This window comes from Melanotaenia boesemani, chromosome 24 (assembly GCF_017639745.1).
Source record: "Melanotaenia boesemani isolate fMelBoe1 chromosome 24, fMelBoe1.pri, whole genome shotgun sequence".
NCBI lineage: Eukaryota > Metazoa > Chordata > Actinopteri > Atheriniformes > Melanotaeniidae > Melanotaenia > Melanotaenia boesemani.
Genome location: NC_055705.1, coordinates 55,681 through 76,864, shown reverse-complemented (window position 1 = coordinate 76,864; position 21,184 = coordinate 55,681). Strand labels below are relative to the sequence as shown.

Here is a 21,184-nt window from a genome sequence, read left to right as displayed (position 1 = left end):
CTGTGGTGTTAAACTGGTGCTGCTGTGGTGTTACACTGGTGCTGCTGTGATGTTAAACTGGTGCTGCTATGGTGTTAAACTGGTGCTGCTGTGGTGTTAAACTGGTGCTGATGTGGTGTTGCACATGTGCTGTTGTGGTGCACAGGAGCTGCTGTGGTGTTAAACTGGTGCTGCTGTGGTGTTACACTGGTGCTGCTGTGATGTTAAACTGGTGCTGCTGTGGTGTTAAACTGATGCTGCTGTGGTGTTAAACTGGTGCTGCTGTGATGTTAAACTGGTGCTGCTGTGATGTTAAACTGGTGCTGCTGTGATGTTAAACTGGTGCTGCTGTGGTGTTAAACTGGTGCTGCTGTGGTGTTAAACTGGTGCTGCTGTGGTGTTAAACTGGTGCTGCTGTGGTGTTAAACTGGTGCTGCTGTGGTGTTAAACTGGTGCTGTTGTGGTGCACAGGAGCTGCTGTGGTGTTGCATGGCTTGTTAGGCACAGTTTTTGTCTTGAACTTTGTGCTGTTTTTCCACAGATAAGAGAGTTGTCCATATTGTAAGACAGATGTAAGTAAGAATCTCACTACTGTACACTTCACTTCATGCATATGCATCTGCTAACATCTGATGAATGAATTCTTGTTTGTCTTGGGTCTGGAAGGGAAGGCCCCGACAGGCGTATTGTGTACCGCCTCCGCTGCAAAAGGGGGTTCGATTCGCTCCCCCTGCACTTAAAAAGAGTGTGCATGAAGGACAACACGGACCAGGAGCGGGCCGAGGAACTAAAGCGAGCCAAGGAATCTCAGAAACGGTGGACAAAGGTCGGTAGATGCTGGGAACTCTGGGAATTGACCTCCATCGTCCCAGATCCAAAGTCTTGCCAGTCACTGGTCGCGCTTCTGAAAGCCAAGGGGTTCTTTGTAAGCGGTGAACCGGTGAGGGAACAGCTGGGAGAAGAAGTCAGGTGGGTTATGCTTATGATGCCATTCACCTTTAAGGGGCCTCTGTGGTTGTGATGTGTAATACATTTCTCATATGCATGTCACTACAGTTCTGAGCACAAGCATCTGCTGGAGATGGCTGAACAGTGGATGGAGAAAGCTTGCCATAGGCTGCAAACGGGCGACAAGCTGTCACATCACAACATGACCATGTACCGCTACTTCTGCATGGCCACGCTGATGGTAAAATACCGGAAGTCAGCAAAGACCGTAGTGGATTTCAAGGTAAGCATGCACCTACTTTTATGTTCCCCGCAGATGTTTTCTGTTTTTCTGACACTTTTGTCTGCAGTACCTTCCCCGTTATCTGAATCCTGGTTTAAAAACAACACCCCTCCATCGCAGGTAACCGATTGGAATGACAGGCAGGTGAACGCCGGCATTGGGGTGTCGGTCAGATTCCAGACATTAGCGGACGGCGTTTTCATCACCACCGATGAGGATAGGGTAAGCTTAGTATTGTCTGTTCTTTTTTTGTTGTCAGGTAGCAGGAAACCATTTTTACAGGCAGTTGACTTTTTAAAAAAAAACTAACTCTGTTTTGTTTTGTTTCCCAACTGCAGTGGTTTAATGCTTACTTTGCACATATAAGGCCGCTCTACCTGAGGAGACAAGGTGAACCTGGGGATGACCAGGGCAGTTTTTTTCTGGGGACCACTGGACTCCCTGTGGCCAATCCCAAGTCTGGCTTGCACCGTCTCTGGAAGCAGTGAGTTTTCTTTTCCTCTCCTAAACTCTGGTGAGGCAATTTCCCGTCTTTCAATCAACAGAACTAGCAGCTTATGTAACTTTGAACACGTAATTATTAGTTCAAGAATTGTTAGAAAAGGATATATCGCTCCCACTGAATATGAACCCTATCTTAACCCGCCAATCAATCCCCCATTCCCCCTACCCCCTCCTTTCCCTCTCTCTTCCATGCCACAGCTGCAAGACGCTGCGCCAGGGATCAGGCCTGTCAGATACGGTCGAGGCCGCGGGCACGTCCTCCCAAGACCAGAGGTAAACACTGCCTCTCTCAGTGCTGATGTCAGCAGGTCTCACATCTCAACTGTCTAACAGCTACATTTTCCAGTTCCATGTCCACAGAAAGGCCAGTTGACCACAGATGGGAAGCTTTCCTGATGGACTTCCCCATATCAATCGGTGCCATAGCGCCCAGCAAAGAGGACATGGTCAGCAGCGGATATGAGAACCACCGCTCTTTTTACTTCAAGTGGAGGCGCATGCAATTGGAAAAGCGTGTGCACTATGTATCCGGTAGGCACGAGCTTTGTTTTTGTATATTCACTCACTCGCTCACTCACTCACTCACTCACTCACTCACTCACTCGCTCGCTCACTCACTCACTCACTCACTCGCTCGCTCACTCACTCACTCACTCACTCGCTCGCTCACTCACTCACTCACTCGCTCACTCATCCACTTGTTTCTTCCCAGCTTCTTGCAGAAGGGAGCGGCCAACAGAAGAGAAAATAAAAGCCATTGTGGAGAAGGAGGGGTGGAAAAGCAATATCCCCTCTGCAGTAGAAATTCTAAAGGCATGGGTCTCTCTGTTAAAAACAGCCATTGAGGACCGCCAGGACATCATCAAGTCAGTGGTGGAGCAAAAGTGGAAGGGTATTGACATAAAAGATTTTGGAGAGCCCAAGGGTAAAGGTGAGGAAATATAGAAAGGCAAATGCACTATAATGACTTTGCCATGGCAGGAGAGTGACAGCTGTTTATATGATGTTGTTTTTTTTCTTTGTTCTTCTATGAAGGCATCATTGCAACCATGCCCTTCTCAAAAGGAGATGTCATCTGCGACTATCACGGACAGCTGATCTCTGAGGCAGAGGGCAAGAAGAAGATGGACGAAATGCAGGAGGGAACAATGAGCTACATTTTCTTCTTCAGAGGAAAGCTCGGCACCAAGCTCTGCATCGATGCCCAGACCTTCCCCTGCGAGTGTCATCAGGGCCAGGAAACCTTTGGACGGCGCATGAACCATTCTGGCAAGGTGTTCAATGTGAAACCCGTGGTATTCCAAATGAACTTTCCTGATGGACCAAAGGACACTATCCTGTTCTTGGCCACAAGAAACATAAAGGTAGACGAAGAGCTGACGTGGGACTACGGTGTGCGGCGAGGGTCCTTCCAAGGCGAAGGCATGGACCTCCAATGGCTAGACGACTAAAAAGACTCATATTATCAGTGACATTATTATTCAGAGTCTCCGGTTATGGTCAGTCCTCTGGTATTGTCTTCTCTTCTGTTTTTGGTGAAGTATTGGTGTATCATTGTATTTATGACAAGGAAGGGAAACTCCTGTTTAAAGTCATCAGTTCTGTTTTCCTTTCATTCAGAATCATGATTTCTAGTTATTGTTATCTCTAATGTTTTTGGTGATGTTGTTCTTGTGTATCATATTTATAATAAAAATAGCTGCTATTTATATTCATCAGTTCTAATAAGTTTTTTCATGCTTGAGCTTTGGTTAATTTTCATTTTGGTTAATTTTTTCAATGAGATTCATGCTAATTTCTTTTATGTTGGATAGTAATTATAGAACAAGCCAATAAGTTCAATATGATCTTTAAAATAATATAGCATTTATGTTCATTTGTTGAACCTTTTCTTTGGGTGTGGGCAGCACACATACTGCAGCACTGGTGCAAATTGCCTAAGTTTTTGGGCTGAGGTCAAAGGTCATAAGTCTCTGTCTCTGACTGGGTGGCAGGCTCCAGTTTGTTGGCCTGTTGCTGTGACCTCTGAACTGATTGTTCTGCTCCTTATATAGTAATAAGCTTGAAGCCCCCTGTTCAATGCCTGGAGTTGTAAAAATGATTTCAAACATAAATATTATATTGAATTAGAAATGTTTAAGTCATCACTAATTAAATTGTGATTTGCTTATTTCAGTTCTGGTTAGTGAGCCTATGTTACTGTCTGGAAGGACATTGACTTTCCACTTTTAACTTTCACTGCACTCTGAACTTCGGCTGTTCAAAAGCGCTACACAGGGCAGCATATATGAGACAAACCTGAACATCTCTGCAGTATATGGAGCAAACCTGCACGTATCTGCAGTATATGGAGCAAACCTGCACGTATCTGCGTATAGTGAGACAAACCTGCACATCTCTGCGTATGTGAGACAAACCTGCACATCTCTGCGTATGTGAGACAAACCTGAACATCTCTGCGTATATGAGACAAACCTGAACATCTCTGCGTATATGAGACGAACCTGCATATCTCTGCTAATGCCTTCACTTTTTTGACCTGAGGTCAAAGGTCAAGTCTCGGTCTCTGACTGGGTGGCATGCTCCAGTTCTTAGGCCTTGCCCTGCACACTCATCTAACCCTAAAGTCTGAGGGAGCTTCTCTCCACAGCTCCTGTGCCAAGGACTGTCTCTATTACGTTTCATTCGGCCACAGGCTCTCATTCGCCGCTTTCCATGACCATCTACTGCCTTCGGTTCCATAGAAATCAGGCAAAAACGTCCAAAAAGCGTGCGTAGCTCCGCCCACCAATGACGTACAGCCTCGGGGGCGTGTCCATTCAACTCGCCACCCAGCAAAATGGGGAGAAGGGTCAAAGAACCATCACTCTATATCCTGCCGTTTGGCAGATAATCAGCAAGATTGAGGATCGAGCAGTGGCAATCGTGGTTATCACCCTCTTTCCTATGTCAGCCCTGCTCTAGCCCTGCCCCAGCCCCAGCCCCAGCCAGCCCCAGCACTCTGGCACCCTCCACTGGACAGCCCCTGCACTGCACTCTGAATTCGGCTGTTCAAAAGCGCTACACAGGGCAGCATATATGAGACAAACCTGAACATCTCTGCGTATATGGAGCAAACCTGCACGTATCTGCGTATATGGAGCAAACCTGCACGTATCTGCGTATGTGAGACAAACCTGCACATCTCTGCGTATGTGAGACAAACCTGCACATCTCTGCGTATGTGAGACAAACCTGAACATCTCTGCGTATATGAGACAAACCTGAACATCTCTGCGTATATGAGACGAACCTGCATATCTCTGCTAATGCCTTCACTTTTTTGACCTGAGGTCAAAGGTCAAGTCTCGGTCTCTGACTGGGTGGCATGCTCCAGTTCTTAGGCCTTGCCCTGCACACTCATCTAACCCTAAAGTCTGAGGGAGCTTCTCTCCACAGCTCCTGTGCCAAGGACTGTCTCTATTACGTTTCATTCGGCCACAGGCTCTCATTCGCCGCTTTCCATGACCATCTACTGCCTTCGGTTCCATAGAAATCAGGCAAAAACGTCCAAAAAGCGTGCGTAGCTCCGCCCACCAATGACGTACAGCCTCGGGGGCGTGTCCATTCAACTCGCCACCCAGCAAAATGGGGAGAAGGGTCAAAGAACCATCACTCTATATCCTGCCGTTTGGCAGATAATCAGCAAGATTGAGGATCGAGCAGTGGCAATCGTGGTTATCACCCTCTTTCCTATGTCAGCCCTGCTCTAGCCCTGCCCCAGCCCCAGCCCCAGCCAGCCCCAGCACTCTGGCACCCTCCACTGGACAGCCCCTGCACTGCACTCTGAATTCGGCTGTTCAAAAGCGCTACACAGGGCAGCATATATGAGACAAACCTGAACATCTCTGCGTATATGGAGCAAACCTGCACGTATCTGCGTATATGGAGCAAACCTGCACGTATCTGCTTATATGAGACAAACCTGCATATATCTGCATATATGGAGCAAACCTAAATATATCTGCATATATGGAGCAAACCTGCACATCTCTGCGTATGTGAGACAAACCTGCATATATCTGCATATATGGAGCAAACCTACATATATCTGCATATATGGAGCAAACCTGCACATCTCTGCGTATGTGAGACAAACCTGCATATATCTGCATATATGGAGCAAACCTACATATATCTGCATATATGGAGCAAACCTGCACATCTCTGCAAATATGAGGCAAACCTACACATCCCTGAACATGGCTCCACTCTTTCGGCTCCAGGTCAAAGGTCACAAGTCTCTTTCTAACACTTGGTGGCAGGCTCCAGTTTGTTGGCCTGTTTCTGTGATCTCTGAACTGATTGTTCTGCTCCTTATATAGTAATAAGCTTGAAGCCCCCAGTTCAATGCCTGCGGTTGCATAAATTCTTGTAAATACAAATATTATATTATAATATATATATATAACCCTAAGCATGTTTAACCCTATTGATTTTACTTGTTCAGTCCATACATCTTAAGTTCATTTCATCATTAAGATGTTAATTTGAAAAGAGTGACAAGTAAAAGGGTTAAAAATTGTTGATTTTAATTTTATATTGGATTACTGTAGCAAAAAAATTGGTTTAAAAACACTGAGAAACTAAAGGATCGAACAGTGGTAATCGTGGTTATCACACTCTTTCCCTATGTCAGCCCTGCCCCAACCCTAAATGCATGGCGCCTTAAAAAACACCATCAGTGTCTTAGAGAGGGCGTTGTGAAAATAGCAATAATAATAATATTCTTTCCCATGGCTTTTTCTTGGTTTTGTCAGATAAAAAATGTTCGGAAAACTTATTTTTTGTTATTATGTGCTTTGTTCCGAAGCCAGAGTTTGCACATTCAGCCCGTTTTGACAATACCCGTCTTTGCTCTTGTTTTTATCTGGTCTTACTGTCCTCCACATCATAGGCCTTTCCTGCTATATCTTAATGTTCACTGCTACCTTGATTAGCAACAACAAATTATTGAAAAAGGAGTCATGTTTCACACAAAAAACAAGTTTTATTAAAAAAAAAAATCAAAATGAGGTGCACTTCCATTTAGCAAGAACAACAACAGTTTTAGTTTTATTAAAACACACAAAACACACATGCACACATGCACACACATGCAAAAAACAGGTCTCAGTTTCGCTACAACAAGCGTTTTTTAACATTAGTGGACGACGCCACAAGCTGCTGCATCAGATCGTCCGATCTCCGTTTCCTTCTTATAGCTGTCTTGATTTTTTCTCCCAGATAGTCTGGCATAGACTTTGTCCCCTGAGGCCTCCAGCCGGGAGTCCAGATATTGGCTCGGATGCCACGTTGGTGGATGCGCTCTGCGTTTGGGCTAAGGAGCCTGGTGTCTGTGTGGAGTAAAGACAAACAGACAGACAGCGTAGTCAGCTCAGCAGCAGCCCTCCCCCCCAACAGTGAATGACAAAACATTTGCTGGCAAAAAACTGCTCCTGTGTGCTTTCAGCAATTTCACAATAAAGCAATTTCATTCACACAGAACTTTTCCCTGTTACCTGTGATGTTCAGCACCTCCATCTGGTGCATGAAGAATGCATTCTGAAGCGGAGACAGCTTTTCCCGACTGTGGGATGGTGTGCCCGTCATGTGTTGAGCCAGAGCCGAGGCCAGCTGGGGTGGCAGGTCCTCCAGGCTGGTGGCTGTTCTTGTGGCCGCTGAGCCCTGGGTTAAATCCGGCCCGCCAGCCGCCTGAGGGAGGAAGGCTGTCTTCTGGGAGGTTCTCATCTGGGACATTGGCAGAGTCTCCCCTTCATACTCGTCATCGTCTGACACCACGGTGATATCAGAAACGGGTTCATCTGGCAGGAGGGTTAATGGAGACCGCCGCTGTGAAGTTTCAGCAGCTGTAGACGATGGGACGGGAGGATTAGCCAGAGCAGGTGGCGACAAACTCCTCTTTACAGATGAGCCCGGCCGTGGCGAGGAGGGTCCGGGGGACGCCACTCGAGACCCCGCTGGCTTGAGCCCTGGATCTCCCTCCTGCGTTCCCTGCTGGGTCCCCGTCAGCGTCTGTCTGAGGTCAGTCACCCGGTCTTCGAGGGCCACCATGAGCCTTTGCTCTAAAGAGCGCCCTGTCAGTTCTGCCTCGGCATGCACCTGCTCGACCAATTCCTGCTTCAGGGCCTGCAAACTCTCCCGGAGCTCCTTCCCAAACTTTTCCAGATTCTCCCGGAACAAGGACACCTCAGAGGCCAAGAACCGGCCAAAAACTTCATGTTGGACCTGCATTTCGTCCAGGGGCTCCAGCTCGGTGTCATCGTCTGTGACCTGGACTCCTGCCATGCTGTCTAAACAAAAGATAGAACGTCACACTTGCTGAATTCAGAATCCTCTTTCAAAGTGCCTTTGCAGTCGGTAGCTATCACTACTCTGTGCTGTATCTGGAACCTGAAAATGTGCTACACAAATAAACTCGCCATTCCTTGCTGGCTAATATTCCCTGTCACAGTACTTGCTGACTGACAGAGTTGTGCATATTTATGTTGAAAATGTAACTTGCTTAAAAGTAAAATGTTGTCAGAGAAATACATACTGCTGAAAGTACAGAGGACTTCATTAACGTGACACGATGCACATATGCAACGCAGGCTAAAATTCAGAAGTTGACATTGTCAGCTGTGTGAATTTATGTTGTCTTCATTACTTGACACAGATGCACATATGCAACGCAGGCTAAAATTCAGAAGTTGACATTGTCAGCTGTGTGAATTTATGTTGAAAATGTAGCTGAGTACAAGTAAAAATTCGTCAGAGAAATAATACTTATGGAAGTACAAAGCACTTCATGTAGCCTAAGACGATGCACACATGCTACATAGGCTAAAATTCAGAAGTTGACATTGTGAGCTGTCCATATTTAAACAAACAAACATCAAAACTTCAGCTATAGTTTTAGGGAAACTTACCTATCTTAAAAGCAAATTAGATGCAGAAGGGAAAAAAACTTCTCAGAAGAATTGTGAAGTGCACTGACAGCAGTCAACTCTTGAAAATGCCGGCACCTGCACTGTAAAGCCCCACCCCTGAGCCTGGCCTATGTGCTTTTCCCTCTCTCTCTATCTCTCTCTCTCCCTTTCATGGATGCACATGTGCAGACTCACCACCAAATGATTCCATTACCACAGGTACTGAGTGAAAACCAGTTATAGATGCACATGTGCAGACTGTCCCCCAGTTCAACCTTAAATTAATCTAATCCTGTTGAATTTACATGACCAAAATAGCAAGATACTTGACCTAGGGTTATGTAAATAAATAGTTCATGTTATTAGGTTTGTTTTTGGTTTCTACTCGTAATTTGATGCTTTTATTTGCAAAACAAAATTTCAGGAAGTTTTTTCCCCTCCAGAGATCAGAAACTGGAAGTAGGAGCTGTGTTATTAAAGGAGTAAGTACAATGTCACTGACTGCCTGACTGAACACTAACCCAGTCAAATTAATCTCTAAATGTAACCCAGTTGCATTTATATCATCAAAAAACAGCACACTTCACCAAGGGTTTAAGTAAATAAAAAGTTATTGTAAAGTTTTTTTTCCTGACAATATTCATGTTTATAAAAGCATCAGGTCATTCCTATCCTTCCTTCAACTTTTTCTTAATGGTACTTTTGCTCATCAGTGTGGTTTATGTATTGTATGGCAATGCCACCACCTGCTGGTGGAGAGAAGTTACTGCAGGCATCCCATTGGCACCTGTTCACAGGGAGTCAGCCTGAGTCAGATGCATCGTGGCTTCCACCCCTCCATTCCTGCTCCATCTTTGTGAACACCATTGTTTGAAAGATACATGAATGCCATGACAGACAGATGTGACAGATACAGGCTCTGATCGGTCTTTGTCAGCTGTGCTGCGAAAGATGGGAAAAAAAAGAGGGACGAGTACATACCTTCACTCGAAGGACATGAGCATTTCATAAGTCGCTGGTTGCAGGACCTGTTCAACATTTCAACATTAACAACACAGTGATCATAGCAAAGGTAAGCTAACTGTGCTGTAATGAATGCAGGTGCACTTGATGGTTGAAGTTAGTTTGCTTCCTCAATCTGGTTTATTTTTATATTAACCATGGGCATAAAAGATTAATGTTAGTGAGAGTGTGGTGATCAACATCATATATGCTTACTTAATACTATATTAAGTAGTTTGATCTGATGGTAATTCTTTGGAAACCTCTCCCTTACTGAGTAGAAAATAAATGTGGTCGGAGGAAAATCAGCCTGAACAGGTTCATGTTTTTCAGATGTAGAGATGGAGGAAATTATTGACCACATTTGAGACAGCTCATTATGTTCAAGTGCAAACATGGCAATAAATTCATCATGCATATGCTGATAAATGTGTCTAATGCTAGTATTCAGTAGGCAGAATATTCAGTGGAGCATGGCACTTCTTAAAATAAACAGTCAGTGTATTCATTTCAATTCAGTAACATAATACTATTTATGAATTATGTTTACTATAGAATGAAAAATTTGCACATTTATTAATAAGGAATTACTCAGCATTTTCACCTTGGATGATTTGGTTTTAGTTTCTCTCTTGTTATAGTGTTGTAAAAGTTTATTTCAAAAGTGTTTATTTGGATTATTAATAGTACTTTTTCCACCTCTGCAAATCATAAACTGGTGCAGACAAGCAAATAACACTTTTCTTCATTTTTATTGTCTTTCTGCTAATGTGTTCATTTCTGCCTAAAGGTCTTGCACTCCCAACATCCCAACACCACTGAAGGTCTGGTCTGCAGCATGACTTTTAGATCTGCTCTCTGTGTTCCAGTGTTGGTTGACTCCTGTGTACTTTTTGTGTTGTTGCTGTCTTTTCATTGTTACTTCAGTAAAATAAAAACCCCACCCATCTAATTCAAACTGTCATGCCTGTTTTGTAGCATATTTCCTATTATATTTACTATTAAACACTGGTGCTTTATGTGCAAGAGTCAAAAAGAATCAGGAGGACCTCAAATGTCATGGACTTATTTTATTATGCACAACTTAGACATGTTCCAAAACTTTTAAAAACTGGGATCAGGGTCAGATGGACTCTCCGTTGTCTGTTCCTCAATGATGTGTGCCTCTTTTTGCATCTCCTCCCGTCTGCCTCGTCGTGAAGAGTGCAGAGTGTTGGTGGGTCGAACTGATGTCAGCCTCCGATGCAAGGATGATGCCCAGTCTGGATCAGCCTGGTTATTTCATACGCTGGTTGTCCTGCAACCACAAGATTGGTTTAATTTAGACAGCTAGTTAACACCTGATGCTTTTATTATGCTCCCATGACATTTCATGTAATATGCATCACATTGTTTATGTATATATATCACTAGGAATGGCATAAAACAATGTAAAAACAATGTACGTGTTTTTAATTTATTTTCCCAACTTATTACTATTTGAATGACATTTTGTTTTGTAATGTTCTTTTATATTTTAATGTGTACAGCTGTTTTGAGTTTTATTAAAATCATTAAATAAATAGAATGTATTATTGTTATTATAAAACTGAGCTGATTGGTCAAAGAATGATGAACTTATGACTGCAAAATATATAAAAAGTTGTTCACTGTTAACCTGCCTTACTACCATCAGCTCTCTAAAATAACAAGTGGAAATTGCACACATAAAACTCTTCTGTCATATTATGTTCACTTCTAACCTTTAGCTTTATAATAATTTGCTCTGCAGTGTTTTTATTTGGAATAAAATGGCCTATGAAACGATCTCTACAGACGCCCCGCCTGTTTACAGACATGTGAAGCATAGAAACTGAATGCAGCTCCTCCATTCTGACTCTGGGGACTGAGGAAAAACCAGATCCAGATGACATGAGGGGTCTGCTGGGTTCATACCGGTGTCAGAAGGTCACTCATGTTTTTTATTGTCCTGAACCATCCAGAGCTTTGTATCCCAGCATCAGAACTTCAAGTCTAACAGGCAACCAGTTTACCCTAAGACCTCAGAACTGGACTGATGTGGTCCACTTTTTTTTTTTCCACTTAGTGACCTTTGGTGTTCTGATAAGGTGCTAATAAATAAAATGTATTATTATTATTGCTGTTATTATTATTTTTTTCTGGTCTTAGTGAGAAGTCTAGAAGCAGAGTTGCGAATGACCTGCAGATTCCAAACACAAAGTATTCCAATCTTCAAAATGACAAGTGTTTACACCAAAAAAACAAACTGTGTGCATTGTTATCATTTTAGAATCAGTTTGCCTAAATCAATCCTGTGATAGATACTTCATCACTTATTGAATCATATCATCTATTCGGAATAGTTGTAATAAGCAGGGATGTAGAATGTTCAAATGTATTGTCTTAAAACACCTGAAAGAACAAACACATGATGCGGTGGCTTGTTTTGTCCACTAGATGGAGACTTTAGCCTGGTCAGCTGCTCACCAGAATAATGCCTGACGAATGCATGACCGCAGCAACGTGTGCATACATACATGGATGATTGGATGGATGGATGGATGGATGGATGGATGGATGGATGGATGGATGGATGGATGGATGATGGATGGATGGATGGATGGATGGATGATGGATGGATGGATGGATGGATGGATGGATGGATGGATGGATGGATGATGGATGGATGGATGGATGGATGGATGGATGGATGGATGGATGGATGGATGATGGATGAATGGATGGATGATGGATGAATGGATGGAAGGGTGGATGGATGGATGGATGATGGATGGATGGATGATGGATGGATGGATGGAAGGGTGGATGGATGGATGGATGGATGGATGGATGGATGCAGACATGGATGGATGGATGGATGGATGGATGGAAGGGTGGATGGATGGATGCAGGCATGGATGGATGCAGGCATGGTTGGATGCAGGCATGGATGGATGGATGGATGGATGGATGGATGGATGGATGGATGGATGCAGGCATGGATGGATGGATGGATGGATGGATGGATGGAAGGGTGGATGGATGGATGCAGGCATGGATGGATGCAGGCATGGATGGATGCAGGCATGGATGGATGGATCACATCTGCTGTCTCACAAGTGAAACAAATCAGTAGAAGTAATTTAGAAACAACCACTATGTCTATCTAAGTTAATAAAAACTGCTTTCAGAAGAAAATGAGAAAGAGAAACTTCCAAGATTATCACGTCAGCACTTAAAACATATCAAAGGTCTGGTCCACAAAGTTTCTCAGTCTGCTTTTTGTAATAATACCAAAATCACATAACAACTACTAAAACCTAAAAAACTTAGGAATAAAATGCTAAATAAGTCCAGCTGTGATGGACAATTGTAGCCCAGTTGTTAAATAACACAAGCTGATGAAAGAGAGTTTTTTCTTTATTTAATTTAATTTATTTTACTGCGCTGGCAAAATTTTATTTTCCTACTGCACTTAAAGGCATCACCCAGTTCATTGAATCCCACATGAGGTGTCACAACCGCAACAGCCAATCAGGGGCCACTTCACCCCTGCTCAGCCGTCAGCTCTAGCAATGAGGCCCTGACAGTCTTCTCCTTCCGGTCTTTTCAACTTCAACTGTGAGAGCGCGACACAGCTATATACTGCGAGAGCACTGGAGAGGAGAAAATTTCCGTGTACAAATAAGAAAAGGGAAAAAAAACACCAAATCGCCTTATCAGCCGTGAGTCTGGAGCAGAGCGACGAGGCGAATCATGTCGGTTAGCTTGTTACTGCATCTTGTGAGCTGCGGAAAGCACCAAAATCAACACTCTCAGCTTTGAAACCGGAGCAACGGTCAGGTTTTTGGAGTGGACTACAAATCCTGTGGACTGGACGAGATCCCGATGGCGAGCCAAAGGACCTTGGAAGAGAGATAAACATTAGAACACTCCCACATACATTCACTTCGAATTATCAGACTTAAATCAGGTGCACCTGCAACAATTCATAAGGACCCCAACAAACAACCCTCAGACAATTCTTTCCTGTGTGCACACATTTTTTATTTTTTTTTCCTTTTCTCTGGGGGGGTTATTAAATTGTATGTTTTACTTGTTGGCCTGTAGGCCTAGTTCTGTAAACAATACATGAGTCACTACTCAACAGTTAACCCTGCATCAGCCATTATTGTTGCTCAAATCCTTGGCTCCAACCGAATCTAACCTTCTGGTGCTTGTCGTTGTCCTGTTATCATACTGCTACAGTGTGATCAACATCCACACCTGTGAACTGGGTTACATTTGTGGCGAGCCAGCCAGGAGCCATCTGATTTGAGCATCAGTTCCGAAACAATATGGATTGCTTTCAAAAGTCTGGTGTCAAAATTCCAAATGCAGTCATTGTTAGTGGGATGACTTGTGTAGATGAACAGGATGAACAAGTAATTGACTTCCTTAAAAAATATGGAAAAATTGAGAGATTCTTTATTGTTGATGATTCACAGTCGGAGTTCTTCCAAAACCTGATCGTTGAATATTCTAGCAGTTCAGCCTTGGAAGGTTTAGAACTTATCTTACCGTACATGTACACGGCAACAGGTGAGCCTACCGTTGCCTATGAAGTTAAGACACTTAGTAGTGTTTACACTACCAAAGTTGGGTGTGATGTTACTAAGACATATTTAGCTGAGCTCAAAAAACTAGCTAAACTGAGTGGTAAAGACTATGGTGAAGTTCTGAAAGAGGTGATGTCTCAAATTGGAGAGGACGTTGAAACCTTGCAACCCGCAACAGAAGAGCCCTCATCTGTTCAGGTTGAGACCACCATCTCGTCACCACCTGCTCCGAAGGAGCAACAGTCCCATAGCTCACCCTCAGACATCACCTTAAGCAACGATGCTGCTGACCATAATGGCAGAAGAACACCATGCCTTTCACTGAATGATATCAACCCACCTGATGTTCAGAAGGTTGTAGTGGAGCACATTGTACGGAGGCAGGACATTGTCCCACAACTGCAGTCCAGTGTGAGGCTCCGCTCCTTTTCTGGGAAACCCTCCGGGCTTCATAATGAAACTGATTATGATACGTGGCGTACACACATTGAATTACTTCAACACCGACCCTAGCTTGTCTCCACTGCAAATATCAAGGAAAATCTTGGAGAGCTTGCTCTCCCCTGCAGCAGATGTAGTTAAGGGCTTACGTCCAGAATCGCCTCCTGAAGCTTACCTGCGGCTTCTAGACTCAGCCTTCGGTACTGTGGAAGATGGAGAGGAACTGTTTGCCCAATTCCTGAACATCCTCCAAAATCCAGGTGAGAAACCATCCACTTACCTGCATCGGCTCCAGCTAGCGCTGAACAGAGCTGCAAAAAGGGGAGGAGTCAAAGGTGAAGAAGTAGACAAACACCTCCTTAAGCAGTTCTGCAGGGGGGTGCTGGGATAACAGCCTGCTCAGCGCTCTGCAGCTTGAACAAAAGAAGAGCAACCCCCCCCCAGTTCTCAGACCTCTTGTTAATGATTCGCTCTGAAGAAGATCGACAGCAAACAAAAAGCTGTCGTATGAAAAAAATATTGGCACCATGAAGCAAAGAACTCAGTTGCAGTTCCATAGTGCATATGCATGTGAACCAGAAGAGAAAAATGAGAGCAATATTAGTGCTATTGAGGATCTGAGGAAGCAGGTAGCTAGTCTGCAGAGCCAACTAACCAAACTTAGTTCCCAGAAAAAACCACAAGGGGTCTGCATTAAAGGATCAGCTGGAAAGCCTCAGAGCAAAGTGGCAAAACCTGTTAGTGCAGATGCACACGTTCAAGGACAGCCTAAAAGGAAGCAGACATACAAACCCAAACCCTGGTACTGTTTTAATTGTGGCGAAGATGGACATATTGCCTCACGCTGCACCGATCCTGCAAACCCTGTCCTGGTGGCAGAAAAGAAAAAACAGTTGGAGGAAAAGCAGTACAGATGGGAAGTACAGAATGGCTCAAACTTACCTTTAAACGGCTAACAGTTCCTGTTGTGGGACAAACAGGGGCTGAGGAAAATGAAGTATGTCCCCTAGACGCAAATAAGGAACACAAAACCTCTGCTGAGGTCAATAAGGTCCATGTACCTACAGGGAAAAATAAAGTTAAGACAGACTCCAGCTCACAACGCAAGCAGAACCAATCTTTCCGACTTCCCAGCCGGTTGGTTGGCATAAAGACTACAGCTCAGGTAACTGTGGGAGATAAGGAAGTAAACTGTCTTCTTGACTCAGGCTCACAAGTTACAACCGTACCTGAATCATTTTACAAGCAGCACCTGTCAGAGCACACAATTAAGCCTCTACATGATCTTCTGCAAGTGGAAGGTGCAAATGGACAGTTGGTGCCTTACTTAGGCTACATAGAAATGACCATTACCTTTCCTAAGGACTTCACAGGTGTCCCCGTAGATGTAAACACACTTGCCCTGGTTGTTCCTGACACTTCACAGTCCCTCCTTCTCATAGGAACAAATACCCTCGAGGTATTGTTTGACATTCAATTCAGAAACTGACAGAACTGATCCCAAACCCTTCCCACATGGCTACAAAGTAGTCTTTAAGGCCATTGAGCTGAGACGGAAGCAGGCAGCTAACAACCATCAAGGGATTGTGAAAATGCAGGGCAAGAGACCCCAAGTCATTCCTGCCGGTGATGAAACGGTGGGTTGTAGAGGGGTTTGCCCTGGCCAGTGGCTCTACGGAATGAAAAGTCAGTTAGTCATTGACTATCCATCATCATCTCCCCTACCAGGTGGTCTGCTAATAAAAGCTGGTCTAGTTGTTTTCCCTCAGCTACGTACCCCATAAGCATGCCAGTTGTCATAAGCAATGAATCTGACCACGACATTGTCATCCCTGCCAAAATGCAACTATTGCAGAAAATTAGTGCTTATCAAGGCCATCCTATTAAAGAACACAGTATATAGCCAACCAATCAGAACCCATCCAGAAACCCTCTGCAACACAGCCATCCCCAAGAGCACACCTTGAGCTTCAACTTTGGCGACTCCCCACTCCCTTTTGAATGGAAAGAACGCATCACTCAGCAGCCTCAACAACATGCCGGAAGTGTTTTGCACACCACAACCTTGATTTTGTCGAACAGATAAGGTCAGGCACCACATAAATCTCTCGGATGAAACTCCTTTTAAGCTACGTGGCCGACCTATACACCCTTGAGGAACATGAAGAAAGGCTCATGAAGGTACTCACTCAAGGAGTTTGGGTTGAAACTATCCCCGGAGAAATGCGTCTTCTTTCAAACATCCTGTTCGCTATCTTGGCCATGTAGTTTCCAGGCAGGGTGTTGGGACTGACGCCCTGAGAAGATCGAGAGTCTCTTAAGACGTGGCTCCTACCACCAGACTCTCCGTGAGTTAAGATCCTTCCTCGGGTTTGCTGGATACTACAGGAGTTTTGTGAAAGGTTTCTCTAACATCGTAAAGCCTCTCCACAACCTAACCTCTGGTTCACCCGCCTCCGCACAAGAAATCCAAAGTAAAACCATGCAAACTTAGAAAGAAACCAAACCAACACCAGACCCAAAGGAGCCCTTTGGGAGTCGCTGGACACCAGCTTGTCAGCAAGCCTTTGAAGCAGTCATTCAGAGTCTCACTACTGCTCCTGTATTAGCCTTTGCTGACCCCCCAGAAACCCTATATACTGCACACCGACGCCTAGCACCACGGGCTAGGTGCAGTATCTATATCAAGAGCACGAGGGCCAGCTAAGGGTCATTGCCTATGCAAGTTAGAGGACTGTCACGAAGCGAGGAGCCGCTATCCTGCGCACAAATTAGAATTTTTGGCGCTCAAATGGTCGGTGACAGAAAAGTTTAGTGACTTCCTTTACGGCAATCAGTTCAGCTGTGTAACAAACTGCACAGCATCCTCTGGACTTCCATACTGACGACTGCAAAAACTTGACGCGGACTAGCTATAGGTGGCTAGCAGCTCTGTCCACGTTCTCATTTAACTCCTCTATCCCGGCCAGGGAAGATCAGAATGGGATGCGGATGGACTTTCCCGCAGACCACACTGGGGCATTGAGCAGATGACTTTGAAAGTCACAAAGAGAGAGAGAACGTATACAGCAGTTCACACAAGACCACCTCTCTGACCCAAAGAACATTGATGCAGTGGATCAGTCTGTTGTGAAGGCAATCTGTCAAAGGCAGCTCACCTACAGTGCAAGTTCTGATGGGAAAGAGGACTCCGTTGCCTTAGTAGAAACACTTGCCATGTCCCCTAGTGCTGTGCCTGATAGCTATGAGCAGGAAGAGCAGTCTGGAGGGCTGCCAGCCATTCCCCATCTAACGGAGACAGAACTAGCAGATAAACAACGAGCTGACCAATGCATAAAGCATGTCATCTTCCAGATTGAGTGTGGGGACACACCGCCCCCTACTTTACGTTCTCAACTCCCCGATCTCCCACTCCTCCTTCGGGAGCTAAGCCGCCTTGAACTCATCAACAGCGTGCTGTACAGGCGAAGCCAAGTGGAGTCACAAACAACTTACCAGCTTGTGCTTCCAGCTGAGCTCCGGGCTACAGTCCTCACCAGCTTGCATGATCATATGGGCCACATGGGGATTGACCGCACACTGGACCTGGTGAGGACCAGATTCTACTGGCCGAGAATGGTTATGGACGTGGAGAAGAAAGTAAAGACCTGTGGCAGGTGCATTCGGAGAAAAGCGAGGTCTGAGAGAGCTGCCCCCCTAGTCAATATAAACACTGCTCGTCCTCTGGAACTCCTCTGTATTGACTTCTTGTCCCTGGAAGCTGATAAACGTGGAACCAAGGACATACTTGTGATCACAGACCACTTTACCAAGTTTGCGGCTGCCATTCCCACACTAACCAAAAGGCCCGCACTGTCGCAAAGTGCCTCTGGGAAAACTTTATGGTGCACTATGGTATCCCGGAAAAACTACATAGTGACCAGGGACCTGATTTCGAGTCCAGAACCATCAGGGAACTGTGTCGAGTGGCCGGTATCCATAAAGTCAGAACAACCCCATACCATCCTAGGGGCAACCCAGTGGAGCGATTTAATCGCACCCTGCTCGACATGCTAGGCACCCTCAACAACCAAGACAAGCTGGGGTGGCGTGACCATGTAAGACCTCTGGTCCACGCCTATAATTGCACCAGAAATGAGGTGACCGGATTCACCCCATACGAGCTGATGTTTGGGCGTCAGCCCCGTCTGCCAGTGGACCTTGCCTTTAAGTTGCCAGTACAAGAAAGCCAACACTCATCTCATTCTGAGTACGTGCAAAATCTGAAGTCACGTCTCAAAGAAAGCTATAAGATAGCAATGGAAAAGGCTGCTAAGAGGGCTCAGAGAAACAAAACAAGGTATGACAGACATGTAACTGCCTCTGACCTGGAAGACGGCGACCGAGTGTTGATCAGAAATGTCCGCCTTCGGGGCAAGCATAAGATCTCAGACAAGTGGGAGCCCACGTTCCATGTGGTGGTGAGACGAGCAGGGAACCTCCCAGTTTATACAGTCAAACCCGAAAACAGGGATGGTCCCCTCAGAACCCTACACAGAGACCTGTTACTTCCATGTGGGCACCTACCTGTGGAGGAAAGCGCTGACCTCGTACAGAAACCTGTATCACGCAGACCTGGAACCCGTGCCAATCCTGCCTTGGAGGGAGAGAGTTCCTCAGATGATGGAGACGATTTGCTCATTCCAGTCTATTTTAGCTCCCCAGATCCCATGGTCATTGAGGATCATGTACAGCCTGAGTTACCAATGACCGATGTCCAAGATACCCACCATTTTGACAACTCACCCGATTTTGACAACTCACCCGAAATGTCCACCAGTACTTCAGATAGTCCCATGATGCTCATCTCCCATCCGAGCGACACTGAGTACTTACCAACCAAGGGAAGCACACTAGCTGAACAAGGAAATGACCCTGCTCCGAGCCAACCTAGCTTGCCTGTGGATGAATGTCCAAATATCCAGGATGAGCAGCTTCCAGTTTCCCCAGATATATTAGACTCAAATGAGATGAAGGATGTCACCGGAGGTGCAGATCCAGTGGAAAGAAAGGAAGCACCCAAAGAGGTTGAAGAAGAGGGTGAAAAGGCCCCAGTGGATACAGAAACAAAAATGGACTCTGATGAATCTGTCAGGAGGTCTAAGAGAACCCACCAGCCAACACGACGACTTGAGTACCCCGAGCTGGGCAATCCTCTGATCACAGCAGTAAAATCTTTTTTCAAGGGCTGTCAACACCTTGGAGTGATTTCATGACCGATTCTGCAGAGTCAGATCATATCTCTGTATTTTCGTTTGAGTAATTACCCATTAACTGCGCCATGCACAGGGACGTGCATGAGTTCAGGAGGGGAGGATGTAGCCCAGTTGTTAAATAACACAAGCTGATGAAAGAGAGTTTTTTCTTTATTTAATTTAATTTATTTTACTGCGCTGGCAAAATTTTATTTTCCTACTGCACTTAAAGGCATCACCCAGTTCATTGAATCCCACATGAGGTGTCACAACCGCAACAGCCAATCAGGGGCCACTTCACCCCTGCTCAGCCGTCAGCTCTAGCAATGAGGCCCTGACAGTCTTCTCCTTCCGGTCTTTTCAACTTCAACCGCGAGAGCGAGACACAGCTATCTACTGCGAGAGTGCTGGAGAGGAGAAAATTTCCGTGTACAAATAAGAAAAGGGAAAAAAACACCAAATCGCCTTATCAGCCGTGAGTCTGGAGCAGAGCGACGAGGCGAATCACGTCGGTTAGCTTGTTACTGCATCTTGTGAGCTGCGGAAAGCGCCAAAATCAACACGCTCAGCTTTGAAACCGGAGCAACGGTCAGGTTTTTGGAGTGGACTACAAATCCTGTGGACTGGACGAGATCCTGATGGCGAGCCAAAGGACCTTGGAAGAGAGATAAACATTAGAACACTCCCACATACATTCACTTCGAATTATCAGACTTAAATCAGGTGCACCTGCAACAATTCATAAGGGCCCCAACGAACAACCCTCAGACAATTCTTTCCTGTGTGCACACATTTTTTATTTTTTTTCCTTTTCTCCGGGGGGGTTATTAAATGTATGTTTGACTTGTTAGGCCTGTCAGGCATAGTGCTGTAAACAATACATGAGTCACTACTCAACAGTTTATCCCTGCATCAGCCACTTATTGTTGCTTCAAATCCTTGGCTCCAACGAATCTAAACCTTCTGGTGCTTGTCGTTGTCCGGTTATCCTACTGCTACAGTGGGATTCAACATCCCCACCGGTGAACTGGGCTTACACAATGATAAACTGAAAAGGTCATAATTTGGTGGCAAAGCTGCATTAAACTACTCACCTTTGGCAGCTTCGGAATTACTGCACAACTGCAACAGCACCGCTACACATGTCCCAGGGACAAGCCCCCCACCCCCCCCCTTTTTAACGCTGAACTGCGGGCCCTGGTGGCGCAGACAGCACGGACGGTGTGGAGCGTGGACGAGGTGGAT

General features: G+C 45.2%; 1 protein-coding gene across 1 annotated transcript; it reads right to left on the bottom strand.

The window, feature by feature from the left end:
* Window positions 1-6,874: 6,874 nt before the first annotated feature.
* On the bottom strand, window positions 6,875-8,041 carry LOC121635922. The gene is made up of 2 exons (XM_041979338.1): window positions 7,255-8,041; window positions 6,875-7,089 (listed from the first exon to the last, which is right to left on the bottom strand). The coding sequence occupies exons 1-2, from the start codon at window positions 8,039-8,041 to the stop codon at window positions 6,875-6,877; spliced, it is 1,002 nt and encodes a 333-aa protein (XP_041835272.1).
* Between the last annotated feature and the right edge of the window lie 13,143 nt (window positions 8,042-21,184).